Genomic DNA, 21,813 nt, shown 5'->3' on the forward strand with positions numbered 1-21,813 from the left:
ACGTCAAATTTCAAACTCAAACCCATAGCTTAACTCTAAATATCAAAATCCTTATGAATAAGTTCCTTAACCTTTCCTGAACTTAATTTTCCATTCAGTATTTTTTCAACACAAGAAATATAGAATAGTAACACATACTCCAAGTCAAACTCATGAGCAAAAATATCCCATTAGGCCACTTAGCTATAGAAGTAACATTTGCTACAAGTTTGTTTTTTTCCATTTGAAACTCTTTCCGAAGAAAATCAAGAATACCTCAAAAGACGAAATCCTTCAAAACTAACCAAGGAATGTCACTACCATCAAATCAAATCATGATACGAAGCATGAACCCTGAAAAACCTTCCCTTATCCAACTCAAATCTTTTAAAGGCGATCATTCCAAGATGGTTGTACCAAAGTTGATCCACCACAACGTCTTCTTGCACAATCTAGAAAGCACCAGTCATCATCTCACAAAGTCAATATTGTCAATACGGAATTAACCCAAAGCACAAATACTTCAAAATGATCCTCCTACAGCAATCAACTCATACACACACACTATTAATGGCACTTGTAGGGAATTCTACACAAGCCTTCCAGATGTAACATTCTTAATTCACAAACTTGCCATACAAATAATTAAAGCACCTCCTCAATCACAAGTGATCCACGACTCTCTAAAGAGCCACTAGATCACCTTTTACAATCTAAATATGCCAAAACCCACCATTGATGCACCACTAGTCTACAACATGATCATTAAAGAGATCACGCCCAAATACACAAAAATTAAAAAATCAAGCCTAATCCCACTATGCACTTAAAGTGAGTCACGACATAAGATCAGTACACTCGATTCCCCACTAAGGATGCACCTATGGGGCAGTAATATTAGTAGAACCAACAAGCGACCATGAATCATATCAAGACTCAAGGTTAAAAAAATAAACACATACGACTATAGACCTATAATCAAATAAAACCAAGACAAATCAGCGGCATACTAAAATCATACATGTGGCTATTATACCAGAAACCATACCTCATGGTCATCATGTGGAACCTGATACTAAAACCTGCTATCTCTCGAAGCAACTGATGAAGCATCTCTCTGTTTCAGCTATGGAAAATCCCTTTTATAATGACTGAGGTATCCACACCAAAAGCAAATCAAAGAAGTCAAAACCTGCTGAACTAATCCTGAAAGACCACCCTGATCTAGTCCTTTCTAAGCATAACCTCGAAGATCCTAACCTCTAATATGCATATCACTGTGATCATCAAATTCTTAGGCCCTCTGTCCCAAAATCCTCTCATATCTCTACAAACTCTTACAAAAACGCTTGAGCAAACTGATCCCATGATAGAGGAGGTGATCCAGTTGGTCTACCCTCTATAAAGGTCCTTCACCATTGTCTAGCTGGCCCAAAGAATTGAAATAAAGTGAAGTCTACTCCATTAGAATCCACCAAACCCAACTTATGCAACCTCTTATGGCAACCAACGAAGAACATATAAGCATCAAACCTAGAATCCACTCCATTAGAATCCATCAAACCTAACTTGTGCAATCACTTGTGACAACCAACAAAGAACATATAAGCACCAAAACTAGAATCTACATCGAAATAAGGAGAACTATCCTCATGAACCCTATATATCTACTCCGTTCTTCCATGAATATGAAGGGTAAAGTCACTGAATATGGAGCAATCCCAAAATACCTTATAAACATTAGGAGAATCGGTAGTAGTCACATGTGCATCTGGAGTCTGAAGCCCTAAAGTATCATATCGAACCAAAATAGGAGCCACCCTCTGAAGGAAACCCAACAGTCAAACTAAATAATCCTCAATCATAGGTATAGTCACATGTAGTGTCTGCACTAGCCTCAGCCCCTCTAAAACTTACCACCATTAGAAACATTAGAACCTAAAAAGGCAACTCTAACCTGACCTCTAACTGGTCTAGACATCTAGTTCTGACCTTTACCTCTAACCCTGCTTCTTTCGCTCACCAAAGGCACAGGCTCTTCTCTAGCTACGAAATAACGTGCACCATCTGTGAAAGAGTGAACAAAAAGTTTTTAAGTTATATAAAACTCCAAATGCCCAAAGAAAATGAAGGAACAAAAATCTCCTAAAGTCATGTAGGCTCTCAGGTATAGATAATAGACATCTCCACACCAATCCACATGACTCTACTAGACTCGACTTGTACTTACAAGACTAATGAACCTAAGGCTCTGATAGCAATTTGTCACCACCCAAATTAGGCATGTGACGGCACTTGTCAAACCTTCCAGACAAATAAGCGTAACCTAACAAAAAATCATAAATATAGAAATATAGAATCGAACAAAGGGAGAATAAACCCAAATATATATACGAGACACAAGTCTCAAAAATACATCCCAGGTGTGGTTGTCATCAGTAAAAACATCCAAAAAATATAATGATAACAGTAGCTAAAGTATCTTAAATGCAAGTAAGCATAAGATAATAAAGAGAGATCTGGGTAAGCTTGGAGTCCACTAGCACTAACTCAATCTCCACAATGTCAATGCTGGAAGGATACATTCTACAAGTTGCTACTCAGTTCGAGCCTGCACGGGGTGCAGAAAATTAAAAAAATGAAAGAGTAGCAAGGGTGAGTATGAAACCACATGTACTCAACAAGCATCTTCAATAACCGACCCTAATTCGAAGAGATGGCAATAACCACCAACCCAACTACCCAAGGTTTTCCAACAATCTAAAATCCAGTATATCCATCGCTTTATCCTCACTCGGATAACCCAACACAGCAGTCAATAGACATATTAACACAGGATTGGCACATTGATCGAGATGAGTCAACGTTATTCATGTATATTTAACAATAAGGAAAGTCATTTATGAAAAAGACTCACAAATACGAGATAACGGGCTTAGTCAATTATCATTAACCAATACTGCGGGATAGAAATAATGAGAGTGTGCATATATAAGAGTATATCTCATGCTACCAAGGGGGTGATACACAATAATCTCCCCTGACCAAGCCACAGTCATACCCCAATCTCATAATACCTAGACCTCTCAGTCAATATACGATGATGTAAGATAGTATAATGAAGTGAAATGAATGCTCAAACACAATATTACAAACCATGTTCTATGACGGAAATACAATACAAAAGTAAATATTAACATCACACTACAAGAAAGGTGGTGTTTGCCAACAAAATTTTCTGTTGCCATATGTGGGATATTGTTGGAAAAAATAGAATTGGCAACAATAAAAAAGTTGTTGCATGTTGTGGCAATTACAGCCGTGGTGAAAAGTTTTGCAACAAAATAAAAGAATCGTTGCTAATAGCTAATTTAATTGCAACAAAAAATATTGTTGCAATAAATTATATTTTGTTGGTAAAAAATCGTGTAGTTGTGTTGATATAAACCATTTGGCAACAAAATTAATTGTTGGAAATTTTTTTTTGTCAACAATATTATTGTTGCCATTAATTTGTTGGTTTGTTAGTTACTTTTACATTTAGCAACATTTTAAGTTGTTAATTGCTAAATTCTGCTTCCTGTTAAATAACTCAATGAACTCTCATAAACTCAAATTTAAGTATACACAATGTTAATGCAAAGAAATTAACATATCATATACATGCAAAGACGAATACACAATTTCATATAAAAAAATATATAATTTCAATATGTGATTCCTAATGGTATAACTTTACTTACAAATTGAATTAAGATATTGTATCATATCCAATACAATAAATCATAATTTGCTATTCTATAACTTGAAAAAAACTTCCTTCAACTTGAACATTATTGTACCACATTAACTGATGTGTTGATTTGCACATATTTAAAAGGCAGTACACTAAAGCTCCTGCTATTCTATTTGCACATATTTGTCCTACAAGAAAAAGATATATATATATATATATATATATATATATATATATAATGACATTTTGATTTAAAAAGTTATAAATACAACATAACAACTAACAAAGAAACAAAGTGAAACAAGCACATGTCTAGATAGGTTAAAACTTACACGCACCCGGTGTATACACTAAGCCAATACATGTATGCTATGTATTTGAATTTAAAGTTCATGTTACTTAACCATGATTAATTAACATATATTTTACTTAATTTAATTATATAACTATGGTAAAGAACATTAGTTTGGTGTATACACCGGGTGCGAGTAAGTTTTTACCGGTCTAGATATGAACAACAAAAACAGAGAGGTGGGTAGGTCGACAACTATCTAACAACTTCAGTCAAACACAACAACAACATAATCAGTACACTCACAATTGAAGTTTGGGAAGAGTAGGTGTACGCAAACCTTAACCCCTATCCCATAGACGTAGAGAGGTTGTTTTCAGAAAAACTTGGCTCAAGTACAACAAGGAATAAATATCTAAAAAGGACACAATAATTTTTCACTCTCTAAGCGCCAACACTATTCACTCGGCCATAAACACAAATATTCACATGAGTAAATATCTAAAAGATCATTTCAACAGAATCAACCTCTTTGCCCTTTTTATAATGAAAATTATAAAAATTGCAAAATTTCAAAGAAAGTTTTAACGTCTTAATGTACCTGGAGATTCTGCCTTTGAGTTGATGAATGTCAATATCAACTTGATATCTGAAAAAATATACAATATATTCAAAGTACAGAAGATGAAAAGAGAAAATATGTTTCCTTGGATGATCAAAAAAGACAAGGAGATCAGTACTCACAAAGTTAGGTAGTTCAATGATATATTTATACCACTATTACCAACTTTAGCTTGAATTTGTTTAAGTGAAACAGTACATAGTTTGCAGCAATGGATGAGTGAGCTATAAATTCAAGAAAAAGACAAAATTTTAAACCCTTTAGTTGGCTCACTAAAATTGTAAGATAAAAAGAGTTACTTCAAGAGCTTAGATTTAACCATGAACAAGACCCTCAAATTTCACAAAAAAGTAAGGCAACATGATACATGCTTGGGTCAACCATTCATCAAAATTTTGCAGCAGGTCATCTGTATTCACATGTATATATGAGGCACTATTAATACTTAGAATTAACAGACTTAATAACATGACACTAAAGTAGCTCGTCAAACATATTTTCAGGCAAAACTCAATTAGAGCATTCACTAATTTTACCGTTGAAGAAAAAAACAGATTTGAAAGCCACATGAAAAGTATTTCTCAACTCAAAAATAGCATTAGTAACTTATAAATAAATTGAAGCAGCGAGGAAATTGTCAAGGGGCAGTCAAAACTCTTTGCCAAAATGAGAGAAGTTGGCAATGACTATAATGAAGGTAAAAAGAAAAGTGTGAATCACTCTGGACTATATTTAATATTGCACAGCAAATGAGCATATATGTATATGACCTTTATTTTTGGAACCCAGGATAACCCGCAACCGCTACAACCTCTGTCCTTTGGGTGAGCACTTTCTGTGCACTAGGTAAACTCCCCACTGTGTGATAGCCTGCAAACCACACAAGGGATGTAAACCGCACTCAACAAGCCTTGTGTGACAGGCTCGACTCAAAAGGCACTAAGGGGGGATTGAACCCATGTCATCCATTTGAATAACCACCCTCCCAACCAACTGGGTCATCCCAATGGACTGTATATGACCTTTACTATGGAGGGAATGAAATATCTGAAGAGATGTACGCATTCTATTTGGAACAAGGTCCCAGATCTCAGCCCCATTGAAAAGTGGAAAAATGTGATTAAAGGCAACTTCATTTGGAACCTTATAAAATATATCAGTTCCTATTGCATGTGCACCCTCCCACTCATCTGAAGTCAAAGTGAATAAAAAAGTATGGAGATTAAACATTTGTGATAAGCTATAGTTTTCTCTCTTTACTTCTTTTGGGATACATACAGAATCCCTTCGTCTTTTTAGTTCTTTTGAAAATAGTCTTTCTACCTTTGCAAGGTAGAGTTAAGGTTCATATACACTACCTTTTCCAAACTCAACTTATGGAATTACATTGATTGTTGTTGTAGCTAAAGCCACATATGTGAAGAAGTGAAACTAAATAATACTAGCTTAGAGTTTCAAGCCCTAATTATTATTTTGATGAGGGAATGATATCACTCTAATAATAACATTAAAAGAATTAATTTGAACGGGATAACTACTAATGGAAATAATATACTAAGAGTATTGATGAAAGACGAAAGGAATTGTGTGTTTCTGAAAACTCACGTGAAGGATGAGAAAAAGATAATGGGCGCGGAAGTACATCAATTCCGAGCAGCAGCAACAACAATCTACAATTATCTTTTGCAAAAAATCAAACCTTTCTTGAGCCGAGGGTTTATCGGAAACAGCCTCGGTAGTGCCCCAAACAGCACTATGTGAGAATAAATTGGGTTTGTTGTTGTTGTTGAACAAATTGCAAGGATATTGATAATTGAACCTCTGATTTCTTTTGGGTAATAGTCATGAAAAATAATTTCCCAGCAATGAAGCATCTGCAAGTCATCCGTAACCAAATAATAGCAAATCTAACAAATTATCTGTATGTTTACATGAGAAATAAAAACACTTAGCTTGGAACAATTGACACTAGAAGGAAAAAAAATTACAATTTCAAATTAAACCCTAAATTCCACTCGAGTAAGGCTATGGATTGCCCCTTTCCAATTTACTAGCCTGGAGTGTTTGATGAAATTTGGGAACCATTTGGGAAAATAGAGGAAGGGTATTGGGGCCAAAGAAATATAGAATGAAGTTTTTCCGCTTTTTTTTTTCAAAAATTAAAAAAATAAGCCACAAACCAAATAAGTTGTTGCCAAAATTATATATTTTACCAACAATAAAAATATTTTTAGCAACAATAAAATATATTGTTTCAATTTTCTTAAATATTTTAAATTTATTATAGCCTCCGTAAAATATGCCAACAACATTGACAAATTTCCCAACAAGAAAAAAACTCATGACTAAAAATTTTCTCTTTACCAACAACTACATAAAGTTGTTGCAATTTATTAATATTCGACAACAATATCATTATTGTTGTTAAAGATTTGTTGCAAATTCTATACTTTCTTGTAGTGTCATATCAAATCAAACCAAAGAAGGTAATGCGATGCAAATGATGCAATGCAATTAAGTGATGATGATGGTTGATGATGAAGGTTTGAAAGTTTGCATAACTTTCGCTATACACTCACCAACCTTGAAATTTTCAAGTAGGACCCATAAGGAATTTGCAATTCATATACTCATAAAATCTCAATATCTTGTATCAAATTAATATTACCAGCACATCCCTCATATAGGCACTTTATAATGGTCTCATTACTTACAAAAATTAGAATGTCTCAATGGTACCATATCTCATGAATATGTATATGTGATATGAGGATGTAATGATCAACACAAATTAGTATTAAGATCAAAATTCATTCAGTACATGTATAAGTGAGCTCAGAATCAACTCAATATATCAGTAATTCACGATATCAGTTTCCACTTTGCACCACCAAAAAAAATAGTCATGTAGTCATCAATATTATCATTTTCCTCTCTCAGAAATAATTAAAATGAATATCCTATTAAATGATCAGATAAGGCCTACAATATCAAGTCAAGCCCCCAATCGGATGATACAGTGATAGATATGACATTAATACAAAAACCATGACCAATAACATCATGTCAAGCCCCCACTCAGGCATAACAATAATAGATCCTCTCAAATCAAAAGAAATATGCAATAAACCCCCACTCGGACACACAATCATAAATAATTACTCAATCCATAATGAAGTTCACAAAAGCCCCACACGGATAATACGATATAACCAACAATTCCGATAATAATAAATCGCAGACTATCCAAACCTAACTTGGTCCATTCATTAAACCTCAACTATTATAAGTCTATTCATACTTTACGTACCCTCTAAAACCTCAATCGTTCCATCAATAATGACGATAATAACATAATCACCCCCCTAACAAACCACAAAATAACAATCATCACAATAAAGTCCACTAACAAGATTCAATCTATAAATAGGCATTCAATATCAATTATTCGAGAATCACAAGATTATCTATCTACACTCTAAGGATACTTACAAATATTAATACTAACTAATAAAGACAATAATCTAACTACAATTAATCAAAGACTCCAGTTCCCATAGAGATGCTCGTCATTTCACCTAGTGGTACCCCTAATCCTAAATGAATCACAACATACAAACAAATAAGCAATACAACATAGAAATACTTTGGAAAAAGTCAAGGTACATAACTAGTCTTGAAAAAGATACGCAAGCCCAAGAGTCGCCTCAACCAAAAGCCCAACTCTCTTCAATCAACACCAAATGCGTCCAATATCATTAAATATGTCATCTACAAGTCAAAAGAAAGTTAATGGTACCCATATTGATCCTATTTAAGATTGGTCCAAAATTTATTCGAAAAACGAGTTTAAAATCAAAAGAGGTAAAATCAAATTTTTCCTTTAGAAACACATTCCTCAAGGTTATAGGAGTTTATAGTTGAAAATCCACGTGAAAACGAGTTAAAAACGACGTTCAAATTGAAGAAAAATTATTACAACACTTTACTGGCAAAAAATCTAAAATTTCATTTTGAAATCAAGGTTTAAAGGTGGTTCTGAAGATTAAATTGATAGGAAATAGTGAAAACACATGTTTGGAGCTTACCCAAGAAAGATTGATAATGAAATCTCTTAAAATCGCCAAAACCGAAGCTTCAAGGTTCAAAAATGAAGAAAAAATTGAGAAATTAATTTATAAACTGATTTCCAGCATTAGCCACTTAAGTAGTGAAATGATCGTTTGCGGCTACGTCGTCACTTAAGCTACCAAGGCAAAATGTTTGGCCTTGCTTAAGCATTCGAATGTCGCTTAAGCGACCACCGCTTAAGCGATGAGGCCTCTGCTTAAGCGATTGGAGGGATACCTCAGCTGGCCGCTAACGCGACTCATTGGTTGAATAAGTGAGCCCCCGCTTTAGCTATCAAATGATCCCTTAAGCGGTTACACTAGTTGATGCCCAACACCAGCAAACTTGAAACTTTACTAACCTTTTGATCGGGCCCTCGAAAATGTAAACAAACTATGATACTAAGCTAAATTCGACGTTTCGAACTCAATGGCGACGTCGGATTTTTATAAAAAGATCATTTTCAATAAATTAACACCCGAAATCCCTTTAAGGCTAAATTTAAGTACTCCCTCTATTTCAAAAAAAAAAAAATAACCTACTTTTTCTTTTAGTTCGTTTTAAAAGGAATGACCCTTTCCTTTTTTGGCAACACTTTAACTCCAACTTTCCATGTAACATGTTTAGGATCACAAGATTAAAGGACATTTTGGTACATTTGACAAAACTTTAATCCAAGGCCACAAGATTTAAAAGTCTTTTTTATTTTCTTAAATATTGTGTCAAATCAAAACAGATCATTCTTTTTGAAATAGAGGTAGTATTTTCCAAATGGAGGGTCGAAATGCAAAAATAAGAGTTCGGGACCCGAACTAACCATGTTACTAACTCAAAATCAACATTTCGGAGTTAATGGGACTATCAAAATCATCATCCAACGCTTGGATCACCAAATATTGACCAAAGTCAAATTAACCCCTTTTAAAGGTGTTCAAAACCACGGATTCATGTAAAACACTTTCGGACATATCGAGAAACACGTCAACCATTCTCATAACTCGTAAATGAGATAAAGCAGCCATGGGAAAGGTGTCAAAATAGTCAAAACACATAACTTTCTAAATTTCAATACGAGGAACATTACAAGAACTACCGACGTTGCGAATATAGATCGTATCAACGGATATTAACTGAAGTCAACTCTAGGCCATAAATTTCTAACTTTCCAACCACTAATCAAAATCCATCCAAATGTCTCGGGACCTAAATTACAGGTTCTACTAACCTAAAAATGGCATTTTGAAGCTAACAAAACCTAAGAAATTCTCATACGACCTTCAAATCTTCAAATATTGCCCAAGGTCATTCCTACCAACTTCAAAACCTTCACAAATGAAAATTCACCTAAAAGTCAACCATCTCCAAAGCCATGTTAACCACTCCCTTAGACTGCAAACACCATAATACAACTACAAAGAGGGATAAAATAATCAAAATGCACAAAAATTGAAAATTAATATGAGGATTGTTAAATCTATATCCTCCAAAGTCTATCCATTTGAACCCTTAAAATTTCCATTGTTATAACCAGCATTGTTCCTTTGTTTCTGCTAATTTGGTTGTGACCTAATAAAGAACCAGGTTCTTGGAGAAATTATGTAAGAAGGTAAATTACAAATATAAATTAATGCAAGTATTTTGCATGGAAACTCCTTATTTAAGGGAGTCAAAACCTTGAATTACCTCTATAGGAATTTTCTCCAAACGCTTCCACCAAACTTGAGGCCGAACTTCTAGAACTGTCCTTACAACACCTAAGGAATTATTCCCAACAATCCCAACCCCTACTCTCATGATACAAAACAACACTTACTCCAGTTAACTATTAAAGTGATCAAGATATTGATCTTGGACGCACACAACAAACTAACTATTCAACTCTATGAAGTACCCACAACAACAACAATATACCCGGCATATTCCTATAAAGTAGGTACGCAGTCCATGTCACTACTGCAGATGAAGTAGAGAGGTTGTTTTTGATAGAACCCCGGCTCAGGACAAATAACATTATAACAAGCAAAAACAATATAAAAACAAACAAAATAGGGTAACACACCACTAGATAACAAAGGAAATAAGACACCCACAGAGCGATACCATAAACTATCTATCCGAAAATCACAAATATCACCAAAACACCACAAACAATAAATTGCCATTTTACTTAATCATAGGCCTTTTATAAGTCCACCAATCCACCTTAATCATGCGTTCAGGGAGATATGTTTTACGGTATATCCTTTTAACTAAATCGCATGCATTATTTTTTCTAAAGAACTCTACCAAACGACCCCTTAGTGTGCTCCTCAAGTTCATCATTCTCCAATAAAACCGCAGGTTTATCATTGACTAAACCAGGAGAATAAAGGACAAAGGCATACTGTTCGCTGAAATTCGGCAGTGGGAGAATTGTGCTGACTGCTGACCATGTACTGTGATTTAGTGTTAAATTAATGCTAAAATAATGTGGATCTAAAACAAATTAGTTTTAAAAATGAAATGCAGTAACGTTTTGGATAAACAAAAAATTTAGGGAGTGTTACAATAATTGGAACACAGAGCAGGATAATAGGATGTCAAACTCAGTGGATTTCAACCTTTCATAAATTCACATAGTTACATACTAATAATATCACGCGTTCAAGGTCACTATTACAGATGCTATTTGGTAGATACAAATTATAGAAAATAAATCCAGATTCATTACAAAGCTCCCATTCGCAAATCTCCTCATAATTGAATTAACCATTTACATGTTGCGCGAAACAGAACTTCGCACCTGCTGTAGGAGCTGCATCAGTGGCCAGAAGATATCCAGTCTATGGAAGCTTCCTGAAGCCTGTAAAGCATGAACGTAAGATATTTCAGTAAAACGTACACTGCTGATTTTGTCAATTAAGTTTGAACATAACGGTGCTCGAAACAATTTTGTTTTCTCCATATTACTGTATTCACAAGGGCTAAGAATCAATAATTTTATATGAGGAACTACGTACCAAACTCAATCACTTGGTACAATAGAGTAAATGACTGTTATCTGTTCTGAAAAAGGGAGTTAAACTTGTGAAATGTAAAATCTTCCATGAAGAGACTACCTCAACAATGAAGTGAGCCCACGTGCTCTCTGAACGTATTTCCATCACACCCTTCAAAATCGTCAGCTCCAAACGGTGAATAACATCAGAAATTTCTAAGAAACGTCCATGGTCGTCACACATCATCTGTTTGAAATTTATGTCAGCTCAAAATTTCATATTGTGGATGTCAGGAATAATAATCTCTCGGATACTTGTTATGGTGCAAGATCAGGAAATTCATTTAAAACCCGAAAAGTAGAAAGAAACTATGACCAATAAAGTCATATGATATACCTCTATGAGCATGTGTCCAGGGTACTCCAAATCTTTGACAATTATAGGGCATATCTGGTCCACACTTCCCAATTCTAGAGCCCAACAGGTGCCTTGTTGATTACTGGGTTTTAATTCAGGCAACTGAAGGCTCTTGTCAGGGGCTACCTGCGATACATATATGGATTGATGAAATTAAGACCTGAGAAAATATTTGACCCATAGAAAAAGAGAAAGCGCTATCTCAATCATGTGCTTCTTCCCTTATTCTTAATGAACATGAAGATACGTGGAGTGTCCCTCTTTCAAAATGGAACTCAATTGTTTTATCTGAAAACAGACCACACCGCGTTCTTTCTTATAGTTCCTTTCTAGTTGTTTACTCATAATAATAGCCCCATAAAAAGGATGTCATTTAGCCATAACATTTTTAGTAGAACTTAAAACAGCAGACGCTTTGAAACCTTCAAAAGAACTCATAATAAATAATATGAATCACAGAATGTTTACCTCTTTCTGAGCCTGGTACCTCAGTTTATCAGCTTGATCAGTAACATTTCGCAGAAATAGCATGTGTTTTATGGTTTTATCTAGTAAACCATCAATGCTACACTGCAGGGGGGAAACAAAAAGTTATTTTTAAGCAAAGGAAAGTATCCTAATAGAATTGAGGTGAAGCTAGCACTTACTTTTGCACCATTAGGGACAAGTTGACGCAGCTCCTTAAGCCGGTCCTGAATTAACTGCCTATCTCGTGGTCTGGGCTTATGACCATCACCAGACCGTCCCCTTTTCTTGTTGGTATTAGATGCTTTTGACTCCTTATGACAACTCATAGAGCTAAAGACCTTTGTCTGATGCTGCCCCTCATTAAATGCACTTACAACACAATCAAATGAAGAAGCAGAATGCGGACAGTTAGTCGAAGCATATTTGTCTGCCCCAGCAGAAGCTGATGTAAGAGTGCTCTGTGTGACTGTGTCATCTCCAACAGAAGCACTTTCTGTAGATGGATTTTTCCTTTTGCGGAAAGGGGCAGGTTTTCCTGATGGCATGTATAAGGACTCTAGACCAACCATATTGTGGAGTGAATAATCATCAGAAAAACAGCGGGCACTGGCAACAACGGCTTCCAGAAGATTTTCAGCATTATTTTCTCTCAGTCGCCATTCATTAGATTCCCCAAATGATGGCTCAATATTAAACATAGGGTTTTCAGTATAGATGGACTTGCCAGCAATGTTGTTTTGAATTGTACTTCCAAGGGCTTCGTAGAGTTCACATTCTGTTGGGTAGCTAAGAGAATTACTTAAATTTCCAAGAATAGTATCGCTGCAATCCGCTCCAAGAGATTGCGGATCTAGCATGTTCCCATCGAAGTAACAATCTAACTCATTCGAAATAGTGACTCCACCGACATTACAGCTAGAATAAGAAAAGGCGTCTACACCTTTTGCATGGCAAGATCTACCGAAGTTGTTTTCTGTTATCCCTGATCCATTATCATCAGAATATGCATGAGCAAGTTGCTTCACTAGATTTATCATGTCTGCATGTTGTATTCCAATTTCCCTTTCATTTGCATTTTCAAGGATATTTGGCATGCGTTCAACAAACTTGCCAATTTTTCCTTCGTTTCCATTATTCTCAGGGACATTTTGCATGTGTTGTCCAGATAATTGAAAGGGATGTTGAACCTCAATTAATGAAGTCATCGGATATGCAGGTGATAATTTTTTATCTTTCAGAATGGGTATATCAGCAGCTACATCATCTTCATTTACCTCATTTGTGGTCGTTGCAGATGGTATATTCACACTCTCTGAGATAGCAGACTGTAAGAGAAATTCACTGTTTTCTGGAGGATAGGATTTGAAAAGATTGAAATGGGCATCAAATACTTCAGCTAGATTGGTAACCATCTCCATGTTTTCAGGTACCTGATTTTTTGAAAGAAAGTATCATGTGAATGACCGTAATAAAGTTACCGCTGCATGTGACCACATTCACAGTGCAAGGGACATAAAAGTAAATGAGGCATCCTGTAGATGGTTACATATGCTGCATAAGTTTACATGAGATGAGTGTCATACACAGCTTTGCACTGATATAAGAAATATGACATACCGTTTCCATTGATCCTAGTTGCAGAACACCATAGGGGATACAAGGTACCAGCAATATAGTCTGAAAAAGCGATATTCGCTATGATCAATTTAAGGAATACCGTAAACACAAAAGATGAATAAAACTGCCTACAACTTTATGCTACACAAATTCACCTTAATGCCAGCAACAAACTGAAGAATCCACTCGTCTGGACACTGCAACAAATTTCAATCAATCCATCAATGATGCTTCCATTCAAGAAATAGAATTTAAGAAATTAGTTATCTGAACTTCTAAAAGATCACTATGTTCTACATTAACAGGAGAGGTCCAAATTAGTTATCCAACTAACATTAAAGAAGAAAAGTTCGGTCTGCAAAGAGATCACATTACTATAAAAAGAAATTGACAACTTTGTCAGGCTAATGAAGTAACAGCACTTCATAAATCTGTATCGATTTTGGCCCCATTAACAGTGTTTAAATGCAACACGGGTTCATTTCAACTGAGGAAAGGACCAAAAAGTTAAGCAATAGACTAAACTTCCCAGAAGCGAAGATGTCAAACTTAATACGTACCTCAGCAGCAAAACCAAAGCTGAGCTTTGCAGGTGCTAGACTGTCCGAAGAAATCCAGTGTGGTATGCCCAAAGATGCCACTTCACCGACCACCCTGTTTCATTTTCAACAAAAGACACATGTGAGGAAAACATTGAAGTTGATGCTTGGTCTGATACAAGAAAAGGAGCTGGAGTGCTGGACTATAAAAATAACTCTCAGCTTATCAGGATCATGGCTAAGTATAAAAATGATAGCCATGGAATGGAGGTCCACTCAACCATACATCTGGGAGTAAGCCAGTCAGACTATCCAAGTGTGGTTGCTTAAACAACCTTCAAGAATAAAGAGAAAATATTGGTACATGATTGCAGAAATTCAAAGGTCAGTATAGGTTTCACTCATCCACTGTGGTGGCATATCGGATCTGAATCCATGAGAAGGTCTTTTTTCAAAGTTATTACCACTCTGATTTTTCCATAAATTGGGCTTGAAACAACAGAAAACTCTGGTACCCTCTATAAGAGAAATGGTAATTTGCTTTTGACAAATATCGTGGCTGTACCCCTCTTTCCCTTCTTCCTCCAACAAGTGTGGAGCTGCTTCTCTTATTTTAGATGGTGCACACTCAATAAGTTACAAAGGTTCTTAATCACAAACATTAGCAGCTTCCAAGGAGAAACTAAGTTAGTCACTTTTTTTTCCTGTTCTTTGACTTTTTTACAAGGATCTAGTTTACCTGTGCTTATCCACTTGATAATGTATACATCAGTTTTTCAATCAGTAAGATACATTCAACAATGTAATTCCCTTTGGAATATATTCACTCGTCATTACCAAAAAAAGCAAGTTCCCCTTACATTTTTTTAATCAAGGAAAACTTTTCAATCTAAGAACAATTAGTGGTTTTTGCTCTTGCCAATTAAGAAGAATTGGCCGATCTAGATCAACAAATTATTAAAATTATAGAGAAATTGTTGGTGGAATGAGAAGAAGTGGGGGAAGAACACACTGGTAATAAATGGGAAGAAGTAGAGGAAGAACACACTGGGAATAAATGGGAAGATTGAAAAGTTGGGATAAGTCTTTTTAGTTAAGACAGGTGGAATCGGTTAAGCATTTCACTCGAACAAAACAAAAAGTGAAACTAAAGAAACCATATTTCCATGATGATGGAAATGGCCAGTGCAACTTTATGGGAATATCAATTTTGCTCTACCAGAGCAGCAGATCTTCAGAGAAACTTTACAGTCTCAGAGTGACATTAGGAAGAGATGGAGGGCAATATATGGCCTGAATCTTTTACCTCCAGCTGACGACATCTATCGAAACTGCTAACCAGCTAAAGTAGAGAGATAATTAGGCTACTATTTCAAACAAATTAGAGAAATAACAGAAGCCAGAAAAAGAGAAATCAATGATCTACCCTTCGCCTGCTATGTGATAAGTACTGGACATCTCAGCCATGGCTAAGCCAATTGGATATGCCCTCAAATATCCATTATGTGATCTTGATCCACAATCATTAATGTTTTTGCTATAACAATTGCCAATTAGACTTCTATGAGGTTCTCTAGCACACGGAATGTCCGGATATCCATCTTCCCATGTCAAAACCCTGCAAGAATAAGTTGAGCCAATGTAAGTGAGCAACAAGTCTCAACCACTCAGTGCATGTACAGATTATAAACAACCTAAGACTAAGTCCGCTAGAAAATAAATTGATCCAGTTAAATGCTGTTAAATGCAATACAATCTTGATACAGTTTCGTGGAAAAAGAAAGGGAAAAAAGTAAGCAAAGGAAACCCAATATGTAGAAAGAAAAATATTAAACAAATACATAGAGTAGCCCATTTTCTTCGCGGGCTGCAAAAGAATTAGAATTAGTGTTGGTCTTTGCAAATACAGGAAGATGGATGTCATCAAAAAGGCAAATACATTTGTATTTCTCCCATTGGAGCTTCATACAGATCCAAATAAAGTACGCTGGCCTGCGGAAACATAGGCTAGCTGACGAAAAATTAATTCAGATTCCTTGGAAATAAACTTCTTTTTTGTCTTTTCCTGTCCTTGTTTTGCGAGATAGGACCCTCAGCTATCGTACTGAAACGGGAAAAGAAACAACTCACATAGGGAACTGGTGCTGAAGCCTCCAGAACACTGCATAATTCCATGGAGATTTGAAGCAGACACTTTCTAGGAAATGCCTCAAGGAAGCAGCACTCATTCTTCTTTATTCTAAATAAATCAAAAGTTTCAAAAATTCAGATAATAGCAACCCAATTTACCACCAACTAGCTGACTAACTTCCGCGATATGATCCTCGTCCAGCCTGAACTATAAACAAACCAGCTCTGCGTTTCATTGGGGGTTCAGTTGAAGTTAAAAGCAACATGTCCATTCTTTTGATGATCTCTCCAACTATCAGAAAGCAAATTGATGCAAACGGCATAAAAATGAATTTAGTGCAGGAAATTAAGCAGAAAACCCGGCTGAGAACACGTCCATCACTTTAACTGAGAAGCAAATAATGCAGTAAATGCTGATCAAAGGACAAGAAAAGCAGAGAAGAAGCCTCAATCCTATTCAGAGCGACTTGGTGCTTCCACAAAATAACCAATAGAAAAGCCAAACTCAAAGCCAGATCCACGAGATAAACTGTAAGACGAAAATACACGAGATGATGAAATACTCCAGATAATCGAGAGGAAAGTTAAAATACATGAAGTGAAAAATTAACTATACAATAATAATAAAGCATCTAGAAGATTTACAAAACTTAAGGAGCAAATAAAATTCAAAATTTATGTACATCATTTACATCCCAAATTCCCAATCTTTACACCAAGAAAAAAGATTCTGAAAGGCTTTTAGCTTCTTGTGCGTACTTTACTTTGAACCTATGTTGCTCGGACTCTTCAAAAATGTCAACGCGAGCATGTCGGATTCTCTAACGCAATGTTTTTTCGGAGAACTAACATGGGTGAGGCATCGAAAGTGAAGAATTCGCGATAAAACACAAGAATTGACTGCAACAACAGATACTAGGGAAGAAATCACAATTTACCACAAAAAAGAAAAAGCAAAAAATTTACTCAATTTAGTCAAAAGAAAATATTTTGATATTGCAGTTTGGATTGAAGTTTTGTTGTGCTAATCTATCACTTTGGAGACAAAAGAGAAGATATTAATTTCTTGAAATTTTTATTCAACTAAGAACAAGTAAGAAACATGAAATCGTTTCTAAAATTCTATCTCTCTCTCATTTTGCACCAAATCATTGCAACTAAATGTAGATATACTATTTTTTTTTTCTAAAATTCAATTCACTCTAACTTGTAAAATTAAACTGTTAAAAAGATAAACAGCTGATTCTTTATTATTTCGCACAATTTTAAGGCAAAAGATGAGTAATTGAACACAATTCAGTATATGCAAATACTTCACTTGAATTTCATGTGAAATATTGAACTAATGCTTTAAAGGTGTATTTCAATACTCATTTCTACACATTTCAACCTTTATAAACTTTTCTTTCAGGTGTAATTTAGGTCCAAACACAACTTTTTCCCAAACTAAACTTCAAATACTATTCTTTTTTCAACTTCAACAAAATTAGACATAATAAATAAACAAACACTCAAACTTGGACTCAGCTTGCAAATAAGCATTCCAATTTTGAGAGTGCACATTTAGACATCTCAACACTTGGTCTCAACTGATAACTAAACACTCCAACTCGTACTCACTGTGCCTCAAGAACACCCGATGTTGCTGACGTGACACATAAAATTCAGAGGCGTCTAGCTAATCATTTTGCAAGTTGGAGTATTCAACTGATACAGTGATGACAAATTCAGATGTCTAGTTGCACGTACTCAAAGTTGGAGTTCTTACTTTCCTGCTTGGGTCAAATTTGCGTGTCTGTTTATGTATTATACCACAAAAATATTGTGCAAATGCCTAATTAATCAGAACAATAGCATACAATTGTAGCAGACGAATTGCAACTTCTACTCTACCATAATCTATTGAAAAGAACCAAAAGTATCTAGATTATCGAGTTTCATATCTAAACTATCATGTATATGAGTTTCCACCTGAACTGCCACCAAATATTTATTAAAATACACTTCACCTATTAATTACTCTTCATCACTATTGTTCTGGTAGAAAAAGCGCATAGTGGATAGTTGAGGTGTTTTGATGAACAGTAACTGTACACCTGATAGTTGAATTATGAAACAAACTATTTTTAACTCAAAAAATAAGGAGTACTTTACTTTAGGTTTGTGTTTTTCACCAAGTGTGGAAGAAAAAACATGAGGTAATAATTATTAGAAAAGGATGGTGAAAACTCACTGAAATGAGATGGTTGATGAAGAAAAAGCAGTAAGCAGAGGTTCTCAAAGGAAAGAACTTTTGTAAACTTCGAATTGTTTAGCGTCCATTATTACTCGATCTCTTTTAACTCCAAATTCAACAACTCCTCCTCCTTCAAGGCAATATAAAATACTCAAGTGAATGGTAGCAGCAGAATGAAGAGTTTCAAGACACGAAGAACGATGTCGCCCAACTCATTTTCAGAAGCAAACCGGGGAGAGAGAGAGAGAGAGAGAGAGAGAGAGAGAGAGAGTGAGCAGGAGATGAACAAGTCACTTTTCTGAGAATTCAGAGCAATAAAGCGCCAACACACATTTTATAATGCTTTCCCAATCTTATTACCAAATTTATGTGCCACTATTTGATGCTTCTACAAAATAATACACTTTGTAAATTTAATATTTCTATTGTACGTTATCGAAATTATTTTAAATTTTTATACAAAAAATAGGTAACATGAAGGTCAATATTTTGAATAAAATTTAAATTCTTGATTTACTACAAAATTTAATAGAAATTCTTTTATAAATTATTTTAGACTAAAGGAAAATTATTTTTAGGCATAAAAAATGATAGTTTTTAGAACGATTCAAAACTATGTAATATGGCTTTTTTTGAGATTTAAACTATGTAATTTAAAAAATAATAATTAATTATAGTAATTTGAGAAAATACTATATCTTATTTCTAGTATACTTTTGAATATTTAAATAGTAGCTTTAAAATATTACATTGATCTTATTATAACTTTAAAGATTAATTAAATTAACTTTTGATAAATGATCAATGTTACATAACTAAATAGGGACTAAGGGAGTATACTAATTAACGCTCCATTTATTTGTATAAAATGATCTTTTGGTCCATTTTACTTGTTTATTTTTTTTTATACATCTTTTAAGAATATGTTAACTAAAGAATAATTTAATTAGTGTTGTTTATTGTCTGATTTTATATAATCTTAGTCTTTTTTCATCATTCTAATCTTTAAAATAAATTATTTAAACCAGAGATTCTAATAAAAATGATAATTAAAATGAATCGTAGAAAGTATTTAATTAAGCATAAATTTTTTTAAAAAGACATTTATGATTTTAACATACCGTTATATTTTTGTTAGTATATGTTTTTTTTAAAAAAAAAAAAAAAGGTATGTGGTGAGTGGGTAATGGATTAAAGATAATGTTGCTGTTTTGGCTTTTTCGTATTTCAAGAACCCCACACTTGCCTTCAATCATTCCTCGAACAAGCAGTGGTATTCTGGTCCTACATTTTACCCCACCCGCCTTCGTGAATTACTATTACTATATATAATAAGTGTCAATAAGCAGACCCATCTTTGACATATCTGTTTGTACTGCTGGTTTCAATTGTTTCAATTGTAATTTTACTATATTATTTCTAATTAATTACTATAAGTTATTTAAGTATTAAAAAATTTATAATATTAAATAAAAAACATAAAATAATCAACATGTTTACTTGTATTGTCTATTTTAATTGCTTCAATTGTAATTTTACTATATTACCTCAAATTAATTACTATAGATTATTTAAGTATTAAAAAAATTATAATATTTAATAAAAAATATAAAATTAACAAAAAATAATAAATTAACGTTTGATTTTTTAAATTAACTCCATGTCTTATATGATACCTATTTATGCTTTTTTCACAAGTATTTTTTATAGTAATTCTATTATATCACTTCTAATTAGTTATTATAAGTCATTTGAGACACGAGTTAATCGTTGCTTGAATCGTGATTTTATTATTCACCCCTGATTAATTATTATGATCGCATTAGAAAATTAATAATATTTCATAAAATAGATACAAAACGATATGTCAACATAAAACATTTGATTAACTATCGAAATTATATTACTGCCAAATAAGTTAACTTTTGAAATTATATCAGTGTCACTTAAATTGGAATAGAAGAAATAATATTATAAATCACAAGAATTAAAAATTAAAATTATTTTAATAATTAATTATATAAATTATATTTGTGTCACATAAATTGAGATTGAAAAAATAGCATATATTGGCACGGGCCCTTCAATGTCTCGTTTACTTAGGGGAAAAAGGACATGGAATGACCATTTTAAAATAAAATGGCCCATAATTAAAAAGGTGAGCATGTTATAGCCAGTCGGCTAAAATAATCCCCTTTTTTAGTCATTTGGCCCAATTGGATACATGCAGTCTCTATACTCAATTGATACATTTTTATACTATATTGATACACTTTTTAAAAAAGAAAAAAGAAATTCTATGCAAGCACATGTGCAGTCCCTATACCCAATTGATATTCTATGTACACTTTATACTACATTGATACACTTGCGGTATCCATATACTCAATTGATACTCTGTTATACTAGATTGATACATTTTTAGAATGCATGTAGAAACTATATAGAGTCGTATAACATATATATCTAAATAATAATTGTAGTTAAAAATTGTATAGAATATGTATAAAAATGCTATAATTATTATATATATAGAGAGAGAGAGAGAGAAATTGTATCATTATTATATATAAATATATATTTTTAACAATTGTATTGTATTAAAAGTATAAATAATAGGAATAAAAAATATAATGTACTGATTTTTTTTCTATTCTAACTATAAATTATTGAGAAAAAAAACTCTATA

The 21,813-nt window shown here is 33.9% G+C and overlaps 1 protein-coding gene across 1 annotated transcript; it reads right to left on the minus strand.

Annotated features, from left to right (window-relative positions):
- Window positions 1–11,313: 11,313 nt before the first annotated feature.
- Window positions 11,314–19,450, minus strand: LOC107842835 (transcription factor LHW). Its single transcript, XM_016686864.2, has 11 exons — window positions 19,122–19,450; window positions 16,889–17,417; window positions 16,185–16,376; window positions 14,780–14,873; window positions 14,375–14,416; window positions 14,220–14,279; window positions 12,782–14,032; window positions 12,603–12,704; window positions 12,114–12,260; window positions 11,838–11,963; window positions 11,314–11,581 (listed from the first exon to the last, which is right to left on the minus strand). Exons 2-11 carry the CDS (start codon window positions 16,984–16,986, stop codon window positions 11,492–11,494), a joined length of 2,202 nt encoding a protein of 733 aa, XP_016542350.1. The 5' UTR covers window positions 16,987–17,417; window positions 19,122–19,450; the 3' UTR covers window positions 11,314–11,491.
- Between the last annotated feature and the right edge of the window lie 2,363 nt (window positions 19,451–21,813).

The sequence above is a fragment of the Capsicum annuum genome, chromosome 9 (assembly GCF_002878395.1).
Source record: "Capsicum annuum cultivar UCD-10X-F1 chromosome 9, UCD10Xv1.1, whole genome shotgun sequence".
NCBI classification, from domain to species: Eukaryota; Viridiplantae; Streptophyta; class Magnoliopsida; order Solanales; family Solanaceae; genus Capsicum; species Capsicum annuum.